The sequence below is a fragment of the Dasypus novemcinctus genome, chromosome 3, assembly GCF_030445035.2.
Source record: "Dasypus novemcinctus isolate mDasNov1 chromosome 3, mDasNov1.1.hap2, whole genome shotgun sequence".
Classification (NCBI taxonomy): Eukaryota; Metazoa; Chordata; class Mammalia; order Cingulata; family Dasypodidae; genus Dasypus; species Dasypus novemcinctus.
The window spans coordinates 90,783,793-90,803,356 of NC_080675.1; the positions used below are offsets into that span (position 1 = coordinate 90,783,793).

The 19,564-nt window shown below is 38.8% G+C and overlaps 1 protein-coding gene across 3 annotated transcripts in view; it reads left to right on the forward strand.

Annotated features, from left to right (window-relative positions):
• Nucleotides 1–19,564, forward strand: part of STXBP6 (syntaxin binding protein 6) — a 268,188-nt gene that overhangs the window by 85,996 nt on the left and 162,628 nt on the right. For 2 of the 3 annotated variants that reach the window (XM_004477468.5, XM_004477467.5), the window contains exon 2: nucleotides 7,007–7,196. The exons of the other annotated variant lie outside the window; for it this stretch is intronic. In XM_004477468.5, coding sequence (XP_004477525.1) covers nucleotides 7,043–7,196 — 154 coding nt within the window. In that variant the 5' untranslated portion in view covers nucleotides 7,007–7,042. The remainder of the gene's footprint in view (nucleotides 1–7,006; nucleotides 7,197–19,564) is intronic. 3 annotated transcript variants of the gene reach the window in all.

Below are 19,564 nucleotides of genomic sequence, written 5' to 3' on the forward strand. Positions count from 1 at the left end.
CAACAAAAACAACAATTTAGAGGAAACGGACAAATTCCTAGAAACACATAAGCAGCCCACATTGACAAAAGAAGTTGATGATCTCAACAAACCAATCACAAGTAAAGAGATAGAATCAGTCATTAAAAACCGCCCGACTAAGAAGAGCCCAGGGCCAGACGGCTTCACAGGTGAATTCTACAAAACATTCTGGAAAGAACTAACACCAATCCTGCTTAAACTCTTCCAAAAAATTGAAACAGAAGGAACATTGCCAAACAAAGACATCAGAAGAAAGGAAAATTACAGACCAATCTCTCTAATGAAACTTGATGTGAAAATTCTCAACAAAATACTTGCTAATAGTATTCAACAACCCATTAAACAAATTATACACCATGACCAAGTGGGGTTCATTCCTGGTATGCAAGGATGGTTCAACATAAGAAAATCAATTAATGTAATACACCACATAAACAGATTGAAGGAAAAAATCATATGATCATATCTATAGATGCAGAAAAAGCATTTGACAAAATACAGCACCCTTTCTTGATAAAAACACTGCAAAAGATAGGAATAGAAGGAAACTTTCTGAACATGATAAAGAGTGTATATGAAAAACCCACAGCTAACATCATTTACAATGGTGAAATTCTAAAATCTTTCCCTCTAAGATCAGGAACAAGACAAGGATGCCTACTATCACCCCTCCTATTTAACATAGTCTTAGAAGTACTTGCTTGAGCACTGAGGCAAGAACCAGACATAAAAGGCATTGGAAAGGAAGAAGTCAAAATTTCACTGTTTGCAGATGATATGATCCTATACATAGAAAACCCTGAGAAGTCTACAACAAAGCTTCTAGAACTTATAAATGAGTTCAGTAAAGTTGCAGGTTACAAGATAATTGCCCCCAAATCAGTAGCATTTCTGTACACCAATAATGAGCAATCTGAGGAGGAAATCAGGAACCAAATACCATTCACAATAGTAAATAAAAAAATCAAATACCTAGGAATAAATTTAACTAAAGAGGTAAAAGACTTATACACAGAGAACTACACAACACTGTTCAAGGAAATCAAAGAAGACATAAATAAATGGAAGAATATTCTCTGTTCATGGATAGGAAGACTAAATATTATAAAGATGTCTATCCTACCAAAACTGATCTACAGATTCAATGCAATCTCAATAAAAATCAACACATCATTCTTTAATGAACTAGAGAAACTAACTATGAAGTTTATTTGGAAAGGAAATAGTCCCCGAATCGCCAAAGACATATTGAAAAAGAAAAATGAAATTGGAGGAATCACACTACCTGATTTAAAAACATACTACAAAGGTACAGTAGTGAAAACAGCATGGTATTGGCACAAAGATAGATACATTGACCAATGGAACCGAATTGAGAGTTCTGATATAGATCCTTATATATACAACCATATGGTATTTGACAAGGCCGTCAAACCCTCTCAACTGGGAGAGAATGGCTTCTTCAACAAATGGTGCCTGGAGAACTGGATATCCATATGTAAAAGAATGAAAGAGGATTAGCAACTCACACCTTATACAAAAATCTACTCAAGATGAATCAAAGACCTAAATATAAGACCCAAGACCATAAAGACCTTGGAAAGTAGTGTAGGGAAGCATCTACAGGAGCTTGTAATAGGAAACGGCTTCATGGACTTCACACCAAAAGCACGAGCAGCAAAAGAACAAATAGATAAATGAGACTTCCTCAAAATTAAAGCCTTCTGCACCTCAAAGGAGTTTGTCAGGAAAGTGAAAAGAGAGTCTACACAATGGGAGAAAATATTTGGTAACCATATATATATAGCAGACTTACATCTTGCATATATAAAGAACTCCTATATCTTGAAAATAAAGACAAACAGCCCATTTAAAAAATGGGAAAAAGATTTGAACAGACACTTCTCCAAAGATGATATACAAATGGCTAAAAAACATGAAAAAATGCTCAAAATTCCTAGCTATTAGGGAAATGCAAATCAAAACAACAATGAGATACCATCTTACTCCCATATGACTGGCAGTTATCAAAAAATCAGAAAACTACAATTATTGGAGAGGATGTGGAGGAATGGGAACACTCATCCATTGCTGGTGGGAATGTGAAGGATCCAGCCATTCTAGAGGACAGTTTGGCAGTTTCTCAAAAAACTAGCTGTAGATTTGCCATATGACCCAGCAATTCCACTGATGGGTATATACCCAGAAGATCTGAAAACAAGGACACAAACTGATATATGCACACCAATGTTCATAGCAGCTCTATTCACTATTGCTATAAAAGTTGGAATCAACCCAAGTACCCATCAACAGATGAATGGATAAATAAAATGTGTTATATACATACAATGGAATACTACTCAGCTGTAAGAACAAATACAGTACAAACACATATGATAACATGAATGAATCTTGAGAACCTTATGTTGAGTGAAGCAACCCAGGCAATGAAGGGCAAATACTACATGACCTCTCTGACATGAAATAAGTAAACCAAGCTGTCTCAGAGAGCTAGAGACTGGATGATAAACTTCAAGGTAGTTGGAGGGTAGGCGAAGGTTGTGAGCTGACAGCAACTTGGGTGAAATCTATGGTAAGCTGGAGGTAAGTATTTGTACAGGGAAGGGATAAATTGGGGGCATAGGGCTAACTTTGGGTGGGGCTGTGTGGGCTTTAGGGGTGCTAGGGATGGGAGGATGGATCAGATTACCCAAGAAATTGGGGAGAGGGTGAGGGGAATATTTGAACATGGGAGATTGTCAGCTATGTGGTTGAAATTGTGGTGCAGAGAAAACTCTTTAGAAAATGTAATATGGAAGATTGCATGTTTGGGATGCTTAAGGGGGGGACATCTGACATACGGCAAGCTTCTGGGGAGTGTGTGAGTGCTCATTTTGTCATAGTGGATTATATCATCGGGTGGAGACCCATACAATGAGAGTGAAGGTATACTCACATCCTGGGGAGGACTGATGTTCTCAAACAGAGGGAAGTGTATCTCTCGAGAGAATTGGTGGCTCCCAGTGGGTTAGGGCAGTCAAGTATGTCAGGCCCTCAACATTTTTGCAAGTATCTCTGAATATGGTCCCTCAGGTAATGAAGATTGATTGTCATGGTGGGTCCTGAGGGGAGGGAGAAAGAGGTGTTGAATTCATGGAATCAGGGTAACTGTGGGGCAATGGAAATGTTCCACCAGGATCATGCCATGATGGATATAGGTCATGTTAAATTACACCGAAAATGTATAAAAGTCTGTAGGCTAAAATGTAAGCCATAATGTAAAATATAAGATAACTAAAAATTTAGAAAATCGTATAGTCTAAAATATAAACTATGATGTAACCCTAAATGGAACCATGTTTGAAAGCTATCATTTCAGTATCTGTACATTAGCTGCAGCAAATATAATATGAACATGTAAAAAGATCACTTTTGGGGAAGGGACAAAGGGTTTGATGTTGGATATGTGGGAGTAGCATATATTGTATATGTGAATTACTGTGACCTAATACTTATGTCAAGAGAAACTTAATAATCAGGGGAAAAAAAAAAAAAAGGAGGTAGATACTGAGGAAGAAATGGAAGAAATTGCCTTGCTACTGTACATATGGGGCAACACCTGTCCTTTTTCATTTTTCATTTCTTTGATACCCCAATTTATTTTTCTTTATTTTTCTAAATTTCTGTGTATTCTGTATCTAACTTTTAAACCCATCACTATATTCCATTTTTCTATTAATGGAAATCTGGGTTTCCTATTTGAAGAAGTTTTGGACTACAGAGAGGTTCAACTATGGTGGGAGAGGAGCACTTGTGTGGGGTGTCATTAGTGGGGGGCACATGGTTGGGAGGGAGTTCTCCAGGGCATGTATACAGGGCACATAGAAACGTTTGGATATTTTCACAGTGGTTTCAGTTGGAAACGACAGATGAGAGAGTGCTGAATTCCTGACCAGGGGAGCTCTATCACATTCCCCAATGCAGCAACAACAATCCCCCAAGTGCAGTGGCAAAGAACAGTAAAGATAGATGGTCCAACGATGAGCCCTTGATACTGGTGGTTCCAATTATGAGCCTGTGTGCCTGAAATATGAACTAGGCCTAGACCTGCAGGGTGCCTAAGAGTTACCTCCTGAGGCCTCCATGTTGCTCAAATGTGGTCACTCTCTAAGCTATACTCAGCATGTAGATGCATTGCCTTCCCCACAGCGTGGGATGTGACTCCCGGGGATGAGCCTCCCTGGCACTGAGGGATAACTACCACACACCAGCTGATGATGTAACTACAGAAAGACCATGAACAAAGAGGTCAGCTCAGACCAGCAGAATATCTTAGCCTACATGTGATATCAGGTGTTAAAAACTGCATTTTGACCTTCGATAAAATGGAGAAATGGAAAGGCCAAGTGAGTTTATATGGCTATGAGTCTCCAAAAAAGAGCCGGGAGGTCATCAGGGGGTGATGCTTTTGCATGCCTCAGCAGGGTACCAGAGACTGCCAAGGTAGATGGAAACCCAGGTGCTGGTTCTCCTGAGGGCTGCAGCGACCCACAGGTTCTATGGTCAAGGCAGATGGCACTGGAGTTCAGGGCCATGTCAGTTGGCCCTACTTTGGAGTTTGTGTTCCTGAGTGTGATGGAGTTGGACTCAGATATGATCTTTCTACACATGCCTCTTCTGTTACTTTTACTGGAGCTGTGGTTGGCATTTGGGTTGGTGTATACTCAGGAGACCTGAATCTCTGAACTGTCCATGTGACGGCCAAGCCCTGGGCCTCAGTAGACTTATAGCTCCTACCCTCTGGTTTCTTGGACTTACCCTGGCCAGCTGACAGGGAGGTGAAGAGGGTCAACCACCACACCAGGGAACCAAGAGTACCTATAGCTGCAAGCAAGAGAATTGCATCCATCACCCATGTGGAATCTAAACCCCCTCTTGATATAGAGTGGGACTGGACATAGTCATCCCAGGTGTACAAGATGAAGGAATAGAGTATGGATTGGAGTAGGCTTACTGGTCTGCTGGGGAAATATTGTGATTAGTAAGGGAAGAAATTGTAGTAGTGATGTGGAGAGGGTGGACATGGTGGCTGCTGATGGCTGGGAGAGGAAAGAAAAGAGGTGATGTGGGGGCATTTTCAGGATTTGAAGTTGTCCTAGGTGGTGCTGCAGGGACAGATGCTGGACGTTGTGTGTCCTGTCGTGGCCCACTGGCTGGACTGTGGGAAAGTGTGGACTACAATGTGGACCACTGACCATGTGCTGCAGCAGTTCTCCAGAATGTATTCGTGGGGTGCAGTGGATGTGACACAATGATGGAAGAGTTTGTTGATGTGGGAGGGGTGGTATGGATGGTGTGGGGTGGGAGTTATATGGGGACCTCGTATTTTTTGAATGTAACATTTAAAAGAAAAAAAAAATGAAAAAATTATTATCGGAGCAGAATAATCTGGGTATAAATCCGTAACGTATTGATTCAGATATAAAGCACTTTTTATTCTTTACTCTCTGTGCGACTAAGAACACCTGTTCTATCACAGAATTAAAACTAGTAGAAATTTCTTTAACATGGGGAAAGTAAATTTTTTTAATGCCTCTTTCCTCCTAGGAGGTTACAGGTAGATAACTGTGTTGGTAGCATTTGTGAATCCTGCATGGGGAAGGCTGTTCCCCTGGTCTTTCATTATAAATCACCTGGAAGTAAGTGATACTTTTGATGTAGTCTGTAGTCAGCTTCTGGAGGACAGGGCTTATGTCTCAATTATTTCATGTATCTCCAATATTGAAGATAATAGTGGTTTGTTCACTAATTGGCTCAATTTTACCAAGCTCTTTGAGCTGCTGTTACCATATATAGTTGTGCCATTATTTTATATGTAGGGCCTCTGAATACTCCAAATAACCTTAATGACACAGGCCCTCACTTCACCTCTAGTTCTGATGTTTTTATTGGCAACAATTAGTGTTTAGTGATTAGAACATAGACTATGCCTAAGATGGTGGAATAAAATTTATTCCATGCTGTTGAGCTTCTTTGAGGATAGGGTTAAATTGTGTGTGTAGACACACATAAAACATAATTCAGACCATTACGGAAGTAAAACTTTTGGAAAACTAAATATAACATGAGGACTGTGTATGTGTATGTTTGGGATGAGGGGAAAGGAAGCTTACTATGAGTCAGCAACCTACAGCTTTATTTTCTTAATTATTGGGCACACACTGCAAGTTAACCATGGCACATAACATGTGGGAACTGCTGGGTAACATTTCCAAAATACTGAGCATTAGTCATATACTTTTTTAGAATTGTCTGTCCACTTTGGCTGAAGGAAAATGTGGAGAATTTGGCAAGAGTCCAGAGCAGAGTGACTAGGAATATAGCGGAGCACTAGAAAATAGGACCCATTGAAAGCAGCTAATAAATAAGGATTTATTACTTGGTCTGATCAAAGCCAGCTGAATGGTGATTAAACTAATGGTCTTTTTGTTGCATGTATAATATTATATAGATGATGATATAATTATTTCCACTATGAATAGAATTAAAGATATGAACTTACATTAGAGTTAAAGGAGATTTTGAAGGGCCATAAAGAACTTGTTGGCTTAGGGATTGTTGGGCCTTGGAAAGCCTTCTCAACTGGAAGTGTGACATCATTTTCCTTATGGAGTGAGCATCGGGTACGTCCTGCTTGCCAGTGTTTGGTAGGGATGGTTGGGCTAGAGATTGACAAACTTACTGGATTCCATCTCCTGCTGCTCATCTCACATTGTGCTTGACATTTTCAGAAATCAGTATTTCCTTGTTGTTTGTAATTTTTTATGGTTATTAAAAATATGAAGACCTTGTTTTTAATGCCCCAGTAATATATTGCAAGCAAGCAAAAGGTTAAACTGCAAATTGAAAGTTACTCAGATGCACATTAACTTTGCTGCTCATTCTTATATGAGATCATCATCAATTCCAACTTTTACTTCTTTAGAAAACTCTACTGCGTGCCCTCCTGGCTTGTTCTACAATGAGTGCCAAATCTGCCATCAGCAAGGAAGTGTTTGCACCTCTTGATGAAAGGATGCTGGGAGCTGTCCAAGTGAAGAGGAGGACAAAGAAAAAGATTCCTTTCCTAGCAACTGGGGGTCAAGGCGAATATTTAACATATATCTGCCTGTCAGGTAATTAAAACCAGTTATTTAATGTTAGCAAAGCAGTTTATATTTTAAAACAGTTAATTTGCAAATATCCTAGGAGGGTTATCTGCACAGATGTCACAGATACCTGCTTTCTCTCTTGTTTCTCTGTCGTCTTCCTTTGCTCCTATATACTTATGCCACCTCTACTTTTGTATTGAAAGGATAGTGATGTTTGAATTTAATGTTTTTTTTCCCACTCCACTAAAAGCTCTCTGTATAAGGATTGGCAGACATGTATGGGGAAGTATTGGTTTGTCCATACTGTCCTACATGAGGACATTGACATGGAGCTGGCGATCCTTTGGGATTTTTATTTTAGAACAGTTATTGGTATTTGGATGATTGTTACTAGCAGCCTAAGTTCCACTGACTTTCTTTTTCTTAACTGTTGCCTATAATCAGTGATATTCTTGTCTCAAGATAAATATTGGCATCTATGGAATGTGAGAAAGTAGGTTCAGCTCATAAATCACTGCTTTGCCTAATAGCCATAAGCTTCAAATTTTGTAGGATTATTTCTTTTTTCTTTTTCTCTTTGTGAGTTTAGGAGATTTGTGGGATTTACTTTGGATTCATATCAAGTTTTTTGAGATAAAATTTGCATGAATTTTCCATGGAGTTATGAGTGATGCTAATCTGACCACTTGAGGCATTTGTAATATTTCTGATAATATTTTTTGTAATAAGGCAATGGAAGAATTAAGCTTACCTTAATTCATCCTTTTTTAAAAAATTTCTTCTGTTGTGGCTTGGGAATAAAAGTTTATTTTTTGATCCTTCCTTAGCTTTTTAGACTTTGATTATTTAACTCCATCAGAATTTATTTCATGGTAGAAAGGTTTTTCAAGAAGAACCATGTGAAGATAATAATACTGTATTTTAGTTTGAAATAAAGTGAGAGTTATCTCTTTGGTAAGAAGGTCTTTTCAGTAGTCAGAAGAAAGCTTTTATTTAAATAAGAATGATTATTAGAGAATTGACCTTGAAATATTTGGTCTCTCTTAATTCCAAAGATGGATTGGGGCAATAAAATTTGGTGGTTGTTAGAGGATGTTTGCATTCGTTTAGTGTACTAGGCTGTGCCTAGGCTGGCATGTAATAGGTGTTCAATTAATACATAATGACTAAGTGAAAGAGTTGTTTTTCTTAATATCTTTCTAGTACCTTGTTAAAGAGAGTCAGGTCTTAGAAATATTTTCATTTTCATATTCTTAAATTTAGTTTCTAGAGATTTTACTTATGCCAATAATGAACAGAAGGCATTACAATAAATTTTGTTTTGTGTTTGGGCTGAACTGAAATGGGTTTAGCATGAACACGTAGTGATTATAATTTTGTTAACCCCTATTCTCAATGTTTCACTGAGATTTCTCATAGAGAAGTTAGTTGAAGGGAAGGTGTGTGGTCCAGAGCTGCTTGAGTTTTGCTTAGCACATACATGTAACTGAAAAAAGAGGGCGGTGTTATTTGCATTTCAGGCTTATGCTATTGTCTGCCTATTTTTAATCATGAAGTCTACAAGAGTAATATGAGGATTCTGACCACCTAATCTTAGTGAAATACACCACCATTTCCCCTGCCATGGGAGATGATGACCTGGGACTTATTGGCTAACTGCCATTTCCTTTACAAATTACCAGAATCTTCAGGTTTAAAGTCCGAAACTATGCTAATGGAGGGAAATCTTTTTTTTTTTTTTCTGAAAAGTCCTCATCCTTTTGTTAGTTTTGAATTTTGAGAGAAAAGATTGATACTGTAGAGCTGACATTTAAGTAGCTGGTATAATGGAAATTGGGACAGGAGAGGGCCAGTCAACTTGAACACCCACGCTTTTCACAGTTTGGTTTTTTCTATAATTGAGAGAAAAGCAGGCACTCTTGTTTTCTGACCTATATGAGCCTTAGAAGTATATCAGTCACATCCTTGATGAAGTATTGTTTTAATTAATCAGTTGATTATGTAGCCAAATATTTATCAAGTACCTTGTATGTGCTGGATGCTCTGAGTGATGGTGGTACTGAGACAAGGAAAACTGCACTCAGGGACCTTACCTAAGTTTGTTGGGGAAGAGACAGTTGAATAAGAGTTATTTACTAAAATAAACATACTGTAATCTGTGAAAAGGCTAAAAAGGAAAAGTACGCGGATGTTAAAGCAAGTCTGGAGAATTTGGCCCAGCTGGGAGAACCAAGAGCTGAGAGGTAAAAAGGGCTTCTCTGGTTTAAGGAGAAGGCTGTGGGGTGTGGAGGGCATTCTAGGCACGGGGAATAGCAGCTTCATTAAAAGACCAAGCTGGATTTTGAGTTTCTCTTTTTCTCTGGTTCAGTCTAAGGATAACCTCTTTATAGCTCAACTCACATAGGAGGCTGGGAAGTGAACTGGACCCCAGAACGGCAGGCTCCTTCCTGCCATTAGTGTGAACCACCTATGCTTTCCTGGAGCCCGGTCCCTCCACACTTGTGGTCTCGTTGATAAAAACTACCCATTTTGAACAGGCAAAATGTGTCCCAATTAGGGCAGTGTCTGTAAATAATTTTTAATCACTCTTCCAACAACAGAAAGAGTTAATTTTTTTTAAGGGAAAAATACTGTGGCATTAAAAGCATACCAAAATATGCATGCGTATTTTATTAAATATAAATCCAGTGTCTTTTACTAATGTTTCTTGGTGTGATTTTTTTCTCCCTAGTGGTCTGGTAGAATTTATAACCTATGAGGAAAAGTCTGTGATCATGACATATTATTTTCGGAGTGGGTTATGTATCCTCTGGAGTTATCCAAAAGGGTGCTGTTGTAAGGGAAATAAAATGATCTTTCTTGGGTTGTTTGGCTATAATTCTGTAAGGAGACAAGTTACATCTCCAGGACATTCTTGTAGTTTTAGGATAGGATTCAAGCATTTCTCATGGGACTTCCTCGTTGTTTTCTTGAATGGTGTACAAATGCTTAGATACTGAGTTGTGTCTGTGATTGACCTCTGCTTTCTCTTCTCAACATTGGCTAAAAGTAAAAAAAAAAAAAAAAGACAATACCAAGTGAGGCAAGCAAGTAGAACATGAAATTTCTTACATAGTCAAACATGCAATTAGATGACCCACCAACTCCATTCCTGGCGTTTACCCAAAAGAAATGAGAACATATGTTCACATAAAGACTTTTATGTTTATAATAGTCTTATTTATAATATGTAAATATATGTCAATAAAATTGATTTTAAAAAGTCTTACAGAGTCACTAGAGTAATGGCTATAAGAATTTATTTATTTTTTAAAAAGATTATTTATTTATTTCTCTCCCCTTCCCTCCCACCCCGGTTGTCTGTTCCCTGTGTCCATCTGCTGCGACTTCCTCTTTGTCCGCTTCTGTTGTTGTCAGCGGCACTGGAATCTCTGTGTCTTTTTGTTGCGTCGTCTTGTTGTGTCAGCTCTCCGTGTGGGCGGTGCTATTCTTGGGCAGGCTGCACTTTCTTTCGCACTGGGCGGCTCTCCTTACGGGGCGCACTCCTTGCACGTGGGGCTCCCCTACGCGGGGAAACCCTGTGTGGCAGGGCACTCCTTGTGCACATCAGCACTGCGCATGGGCCAGCTCCACACGGGTCAAGGAGGCCCGGGGTTTGAATCGTGGACCTCCCATATGGCAGACGGATGCCCTAACCACTGGGCCAAGTCTGCTTCCCAAGAATTTATTAATCTTCTTATTTTAGTTTACCCTGAAAGGCAGGTGGAAACTAGACCTCTTCTTTGTAGGTGTGAAGAATCATACCAGATTATTTTTCTTTTTTTTTTTTTTGCCAGATATGACTTAGCCCAGAAGCAGCTTTGTGTCATTATAGCCTGTACTTGCCTGTATATGGTCTCTCTATCTGGCATGAGAAAGAAATTCTTTTTTGTCCACTTTCTGATTCTGGACCTCATCTTAAGATCTACAAATATTGGACAGAATGGAAGAATATAAGACAAGTAAAATTTGACTTTGATAGAAATGGTTTATTCAGGAGTTGTTAGTGTTGACTTTCCAAGAATTCTTTATTTAGGAAAATTGAAGAAACCCACTCTGAAATTAGAGGTCTACAAAGGTATTAACAGCAAAAGAAAAAATACAAAACTGCAATGATCATATATATTTATTTTTTTATGTAAGTGTAAATATTGCTGAAAATGTGAATTTGAAGAAAACTACATAAAAGAAAATAAAAATCATTCCTCTTATGCATCATATCATTTGTTTTAATTCTTTTTATTCCCCACAACAACCCCTATCACATAGGTGGTATGTTCTTCATTTTACAGATAAGAAACCAGCATTCACCAGAGAGGTTGTGGCTTTCAAACCACCCAGTTTCTGTGACCCCAATTCTCGTTCTCATACCACCATAAACATGGCATTTTTAAAAACTGAGTTAGAAGGGGTGTGGAATAGAGAGAGCCATGTTTTGAGGACCAAATTTGTTTCCAACTCTTCAAAATTGGTCTGATTGAGACAGAAACAGTTTTAATCTACACTGTGACTTCCTTTCTTCAGTTATTAATATAGACTTTCCTACATTTGAAATATGTATCAGGGTAAACTTATCTCTTTATTATTGGAAGTGGGTGTGTAAATACAGCCATAAAGCTTTAAGTAGCTCTAAGAGACAATGCACTAAAAAACAGAAAGCTAATTCCAGGGCTTTGATTTTACCTTCCTACATCTTTTTTTTGTTTCATGTAACATGCAGTATCATCTTTTATACCTGTAGAATTTTTACTTTTCCGTAATATGTGCATTGAGACATTTGATTAAAATATTTGCAACAAAAATAACACTTGGTTACAGAGTTAGAAAGAGGAATTTCCTCTCAACTGTTTCCTGGCCCGCTAGATTTGGCCCCCAGGTGTCATTTATAAACGAGCTTCAGGGTAGCACCTGTCAGTGTGCCCATGACATGCTTCAGTGCTCAGGATGGCCCTGGGTGGCTCCAGTGGCCTTTGGACTAGTAATGGTAATACTAATAATATTAATATATGGTATTTACTGGGTCCTGTTTCAGGTGTGGTTCAATGGCCTTTATGTGTATTAACTCTTTTAATCCTTACAACAAAATTATGAAGTAGATAGAACTGTCCTCATTTTGTAGATGAGGAAACAGCACATGGAGGTTAATAAACTTGCCCAAGATCACTGACTATTAATCAGCAAATCCAGTGTTTGAACCTAGGATATTGGATTGTAGAGTCTATTTCCTCAACTGCCATGCTCGCTCTCTCTTGTATGCATAGGAATTGTGTGAGAAAGGAATTCCCAAACCAAGCACATCTTTTGTGGATAATCACAGCTTTAGTCACAATCATGACTTGGTATAACACTGAGTTCCAAAGGGTTTAAGCATTGTTTGGTTTTGCCTGGGTGTGGACAATGCTATATACTATTAACGTGACTGTTAAAAAAGCCACTTGTTAGAATGACAGTCGTAGTGGATGTATTTGATTCTTTTTTAAATTTTTTTTTAAATTTTTTATCTTTTTTTTATGTTACATTAAAAAAATATGAGATGCCCTTATACCCCCCGACCCCCCGTATTTGATTCTTAGGGGGAAAAAGCTAATTTTAAAGATTCAAGAAATTTCTGAGAGGCTCCTGACAGGGATATTGCCACTTAATGAACTTTGTTCAGTTGTTTAGTAGAAGCTTTGTAAATTCTTCAGCATTTCCTTGATGGTTTCCCATCTCATCCTGTAAAACTGGTAGTAATGTTTGCCTTTGCTACAGTCCTGTGATTAGGAGAGTCCCAACCATAGATAATTAAGCTTTTATCAGGCACTATCTCATTAATATAATAACCCTGTGATATGGCTTCTGTTGCTATTTCTACTATACGATAAAATAGCTGCAGCTGCAGCTTAATGAGGCAAAGAACTCTGGTGGTGGACCTAGGACTCACACCTGGGTCCATCGGGCTCCAAAGTACATTTTTAAAATCTTTCCTCCGGGACAAGACTGGATTCAAAGAACAGAACTCTCCTTTCTTTAAATGCAAATGTGACAGCGTTCCTTGGGCAGAACGCCCTAATCTCCAACTGCTTGGAGGATGTGCTGTCGGCTGCTTCAGCTTTTCTAGTGGTTTAGCACATCAACAGAGTTTTCTTTTTCCATTCTCTCATGTATGTGTTCCAATAAGAAAACCAGATGGAAACAAGGGAAAACTCTTACCAGAGACTAGTGCCAAACATTTCACTTAAAAATGAAACTCCATCTGTGTGCTCTCCTACCACACAGTCTACTGTTAAGAACAGGAGTTTCAGAGCTTGACTCACTTATGTTCGTTTTGATTAGTTTTGACTAAATGTAAAGGTAGAGCAAGTGGTGGTAGTTGAGGAAACTGAAAACTAAGGCAAGTTGCCTTCTGCAATGTGGCTGGAGAGGCACTGTATATCTGGCAGACATCCCAAAGAAGAGCAGGCTAGAAGATATGGCTTTAGTATATGCAGGTACAGATTCATTCTCTGTTTTAGGTGATTTTGAAGTGAATGCATTTAAAGTTAGTGCTTTTTACTGTTGTCTTGAGTTTAACATCATCAGGACTTTTCATTTGTCATTAAGATATCATTAGATGCACGAAGCCAAGAGTCCCTCTTGCTTCCTGTGTTCTCCCACCACAAGCTGAGTGAGACCGACTCACGGTAAAATACTGCCTATACTTGCCCTGTTACATCTTTGAGCCTTGGTTCCTCATCTATAAAATGGGAATAATATTTCTATACCAAGGGTATTTTTCAGGTTAGCTGAACTACATATGTATGTATAATAACTGGTGCATAGAAGGTACACTGCTTTATTAGCAATATAATCATTGTGTTACTAAATGGGATACCCACTAGTTTTTACAAAGTTAATTCATCTGCATTTTGAAAAAACCAAATATGTTAATGTATGTCTGTGAAGGTATCCATGACCCATGTCATGTGAGACAGAATCACACAGTGGCCCAGATTTGGTCTTGGGGTTTCCTTCTTCTCTTTCCACATTTCTTTCCCTTCTCTCTCTTTGTTTCCCACTCCTGCTAGGGCTCTCAAGTTCATTCTGACCCCCAATTTCTAAACTAGGTTTCTCTTGATTCTTTATCTTCTACAATTATTTTTAGCCCCTAACCAGAAAACCAGAGAGTACCGCACTGCTGTTCTATTTCAGAAAGTTTGAAAACTTCCACTCTGAGCTCATGATTGTCTGCACATTCCTGGCACTGGGTATATCGGGCCCTGAAGTCCTTGTGTTCAGGCCTCTTTACCCAACTTCATGCAGAGTTAAAATAGGCTTAGTAGATCAAGTTCCTGTTCCTGAAACAGGAGGCATTATTTTCCTACACCTATCTTTGCAGAATCAAAAGAAAAATTAAAACAAAATAAAACAAAAACACTCTCTGGGGTCAGTCACATGCACTGTTAAGCAAACAGCACAAGTGGGAGAGGCTGGTCTAGATGCCCATTTTCAGCCCAGATCATGTTCTTGTTTCCCCAAATCCTTTTCCTGTTACCCTTCCTTTAAAAAGTGTAAGAGAACAGGGGGTACAGCTGGGAAGAGCAAGGGAGACAGGGGTTAGAGAAGAAGGGAGGAAGAGATAATGAGTTATCTTTCCATTCCAGTTACTATCATACTGAACCACATAATGAGTTTTCCAGAAGAAACTATAAATAACTGCAAGGACCATAAGGGTGGCAGTGCCCGATATAAAGAATATATGACCAGTTAATGTGCCCCAACACCTTTCTTCTTTGTTCTCCCCTGTCATCTCCATAATAGCACTTTAGTATCATAGATTTTTATTGTGTTGGCTTGCTCTCTGCTTACTCCCCCAAACTGCCAGCCCCACAGCTGTGTCATGGACACCTCTCTGTCCTCGTGCCCTGACCCCAGGTCCTGGGGTGGAACAAACGAAGTGTCTGGTGGAGACCAGGCAAACTCCTCCAGCATCTTGGTGATAGCTGACACTGCCAAGGCTTGGGGCTCACTCTCTGGACTTTGAGCTCTTGGCTGTGAGCTCACATGTTCACTCTGGGTTACTAGCTGGCACTTGGTTTGGCTTTTAAAAAAATTCATACTAAGATGCTGCTGTGTGGTCTTTTAGTTCCCTTGGAATTCATCAGATTACTGAGCAGGACTTTTTATTTTGCTTAATGGCCTAGTTACCAAGAAGACAAGGCAGGTTTTTCTGATTTATTCAGACTTCTAGAATCACCCCAAATGAGCAATTTATAAATGCTTCCATTGTGACCTAAAGTGGGAAGCTGTTATCTCAAATTTTTGAAGTACCCGAGTGTTTCTCCTGGAGAAAGAGTTCATATTATGGAGGAATAAATGATCATTTAATGGACATTGAATATATCAAAGCTTTCCCCAAATGCTCTTTTCTCATAGTAACTATTTTAGTTCTACATTTCCTTAAAGAAAACTTTCAAGGGAAAAGTGAAAACTCCATTTTTGATATTTAGTTTCTGGGGATAATCATACTCCTGCCTGACCCCACCCCCAATACAAAATATTTTTTATCTACTTTATATTGGTCCCATGTGGGACCTACTGCTAGACTGCATTTTGCTGTTTATATTAGATTAACAAAGTACACTGTGCTGAGAAGCCTTCAGGGCTTTGGCAAGTAGATTTGGCATGGCAAGACTATCCTAGCCTTGACTTGAGATCCAGGTTTCCATTTTCATAAAAGAAAGCAATGGGATTGAGAGCTGCCCCACTTGACTTGGAGCAAATGTGAATATATGGCAGTGACAAAGGTTTCTATCTGGTCACAATCCTTTGCATCTTGTGGATAGGTAAGAATCAACTGTGTTTTGTGATCCATGAATTGTTAAAGTATATATAATCATTAGTATATTTCTCTCCATAAATGTACATGTATTTTTTATCAACACGGGAAAAAAGAAAAGAAAGAAAAGATAAACCAAGGGGAAAAACCATGCCAACATCATGACTTTGCTTTCAGGTTTAATTTTTTTTTTGTCACCTCTCTCCTTTGATAAAGGTTCAATTTTGTCCTCCTTTTTCCATTTAACATGATAATTTTTATTTGTACACTCTTCATATAGATAATTTTAATGGCTTTTTGAGTAACAGTATTTAATTACCTACTACTGAAATTTTTTTTTGGTTTTGACAGTGAGAAATAATGAATCTGGTTTTTTGCTTTCATTTTTATACCCATTCTACAGATGAGGAAACTGAGGAGTACTGATAACGTAGAAGAAATATCCATGCTGCTAGTGAGTGGTAATATGGGCTGGAACTTTGTGTTCTGCCACAGATCAAAATGAGCCTGTTTCAAAACCCCAGATTGCCAGGCTCCATGAAAGCACAGTGTCCTGTTACACTTTGTGTGCCTGTCAACTGCTTAACAATCCCCACTGTATTTGACATTGTTCTATACCAGATTCTCTTTGAGGTACATTTGATACCTATTCCCTTTAGAGTCACAGCATTATTTGGTTTTCCCTATGCATCTGCATGTGGCGCATGTATACACAAGCATGTGTGTTTATAGAGAAAGAGAGGAAGATGGTGTGTGTTTTATGTAGGGTCAACCTTAATTTTGCTCAAAAGTGGTAGCTTTTCACCTCATCATTTTTGTTCAGTTACACATTCTTTAGACATCTTATATTGTTCAGTGAGGGATGGGGGGAAGAGGTAAATGTCAATGAAACATATTCATGCTTTTGTTTCTAGGTCAGTGCGTTTAATTAATGATTCACATCTGACGTTCTGTCAGATCCAGCGTTTGAACCTACTGAACAACGTGGTAAGAGAAACTAACTTCTTAGGATTTTTTTAAAGAACTCTAGATTTTTATATCCAGAAGAATCCTCATTCTCATATCCAGCAACAAGGTTTGCAAGAAAAGTGAGGCCTGGAGGAGGTGGATTACTTGCTCTGCAGCATCACTATAGTCAGACTAAAGAAGAAGGAAAAAAAACATGTTCAGATCTTCTTGCCAGTTTTGGAGCAACTGTGGTTACAGTAGGGTTGGATGAGGAAGAGATGGGAGTAACACCTAAAATGAATTTGCCATCTTATCTCTGTGCCGTTCCTTTTCAAATCATTAGGCAGGAGCAGCTTGTACCATTCACTGCTGAGAAGAGCTTGTCCCCTGCCAATCAAGGAAGTAGCTCCTTCTTGGCTAGGGTTTTGCTCTTGCAAGAAATTGGGAGTGGGTTCAGCCATAGTGCTAACTGTGCAGCCCTATCCCACTTCTCTATCACTTCCTCTTGGGTTAGGGAACCCATGAAGTAGAGAGTGACTCCTGGCTAGACTCCTAGAGGATGGAGACATCCTGGAAGATAGAGGCCTTTGTTGCAGTGCTAATAACTCTGGCCACTGGCAAAAATCTTTGGCCTTTAGAGGTAGTCACCCAAAGTAGTCAGCATGTGACTGCCCTTCAGAATCAACCTCAGTCCTCACTCCCTATCCCTACCCCCAATGATTCCATGGCTTTGTGGAAGGTGGAGAGCCAGCTGCTAGGACCAAGTGTCCTAAATCAGGCAAGGGGACTGTCACAGTGCTTAGCATTTAATATATGCAAGTGATAGCTTTCCTTTTAGAGGTTTTCTGTTTTCTTTTTGGAACCTGAAACCTGGCTTTGACTATTACTTGTTTCCGCTCTAATGTTAGGTTTGATTTGGACTGGATGTAAACATCTAAGACTTTGCTTTTAGTATACCATTATCAGGTCAGGCCTGGCTTATTTAGTTCTGAAATTTCTTGGCCTTTTGTACTGTTTAAAAAAGGGAAAGCTGCATTTCCTTGCTGGATATGCTGTTTATTGATTCATCCATGGGAGCCTTGTTCTCTGCTGATACATAAAAGTCCTGGGTTTCTGTATGAGTAATTCTCTTTGAGCTACTGCCTTTTCTTTGAGTACATTCTTATTTCTCTTTATTTATCAATTGTTATACTTTATATGTAAGAGCCATATAGACCATTTGCTTATAGCATGACTGTGCCAGCCTTCTTTGGGAAAGAAGTTTTCTGAACATAGATTCAAATACTAGGTCTCTAAAAGACGTGAGATGTGCCCCGTATTGCATAAAGATAACCATAAGTCATAACACCCCTTTTTGAGATTGAATTTGATTTTCTGTGAATATCTTTACCCTCTGTTCTGCCCTTCAGTATTGATCCTCAGTTCTGGTGTCCTGGTCAGCCACCATCAGGTACTAAAGCCCTTTGCTTCTGAAATCCTCCCATCATGACCATCATGATTGTCCTCCCTCCCCTCAACGTGCTATCAACTATGAGATCACTCTTTCTTCCTCCTCACTACTAAAAAACATGTTCCAAACAGGGACTAATTTAAGAAGTTAGTAAAATAACATAATTCACACAAATCTTTAAAACTGAGGGCATTTTGTATTTACAGAATGCAGTAATCCCTTTAAAAGTTGTGGTACTACTAGCGGGAACACTGAGAGCATTTATTGAGCAACCATCATCACCCATTTCATACCTTTCCATATCACTGTATCTGGGGTTGATATCCACACTGTGATAAACATCTGGGCTTCCTGCTTTGATGATTATTCCACTGTATTTATCTTATTATGTATCTGTTGGAAGCATTCATTTGTTCAGGGTTGATACTTAGGGGTTCTTGCTTGGGACCTTTTTGTGTAGTGATGATTTTTACCTTGAATTTTAGCGAACAGCCTGTCAGATGGACTTTGATTTCATTTAATTTGCTTATGTTGTGTTTTGGGTTTTAACAAAGAATATTACAGAAAAAATGCAACTTGATACTAAGGAGGCTTGCATCACTCATTTTCATAAAGGGACTTACTAACCAAGGGCACTTGAGATTATAAATACCTCCTTCAGTTTCAAAAAGTGTTTTTGTGGGTTTTTTAAAGTCACTGTTAGCCAGCCTTTCAAAATTCTCTGGCTTTAAGACTGTGATATGATGGGAATCTTATTGCCAAGACTTTTCTGCATAATATTTCAAACTCGCTTCCTTCCAAAATCTAATTTTATTTTGAGCTACAGTGCAGCTCTGTAAAACCATGAGGTCAAAGGAAGAAAGGAATCTTCTTTCACATAAAATGAGCTCTTTTAGTCTGGGCTGGAAATGCTTTGCAGGTCACAAGCAAGGGGGTAGAGTGGCAGAAATGAGTTTAAATCATCCTGTGACCAGTTTAATTTTTGCCTAGGGGTAGGAAAAGGATGGTGGCACTAAAAGTCTTTTGAGGATAGAGTATTTGGCGCTATACAATGTCATTAGTGTCATAAAAACTCTGGTTTGCTCAGTAATTAAAAATGAGATTTGGGTTGGATTGATTTAGTTAGATTTATGAGTTGGATGACTATTTTTAGCCTAA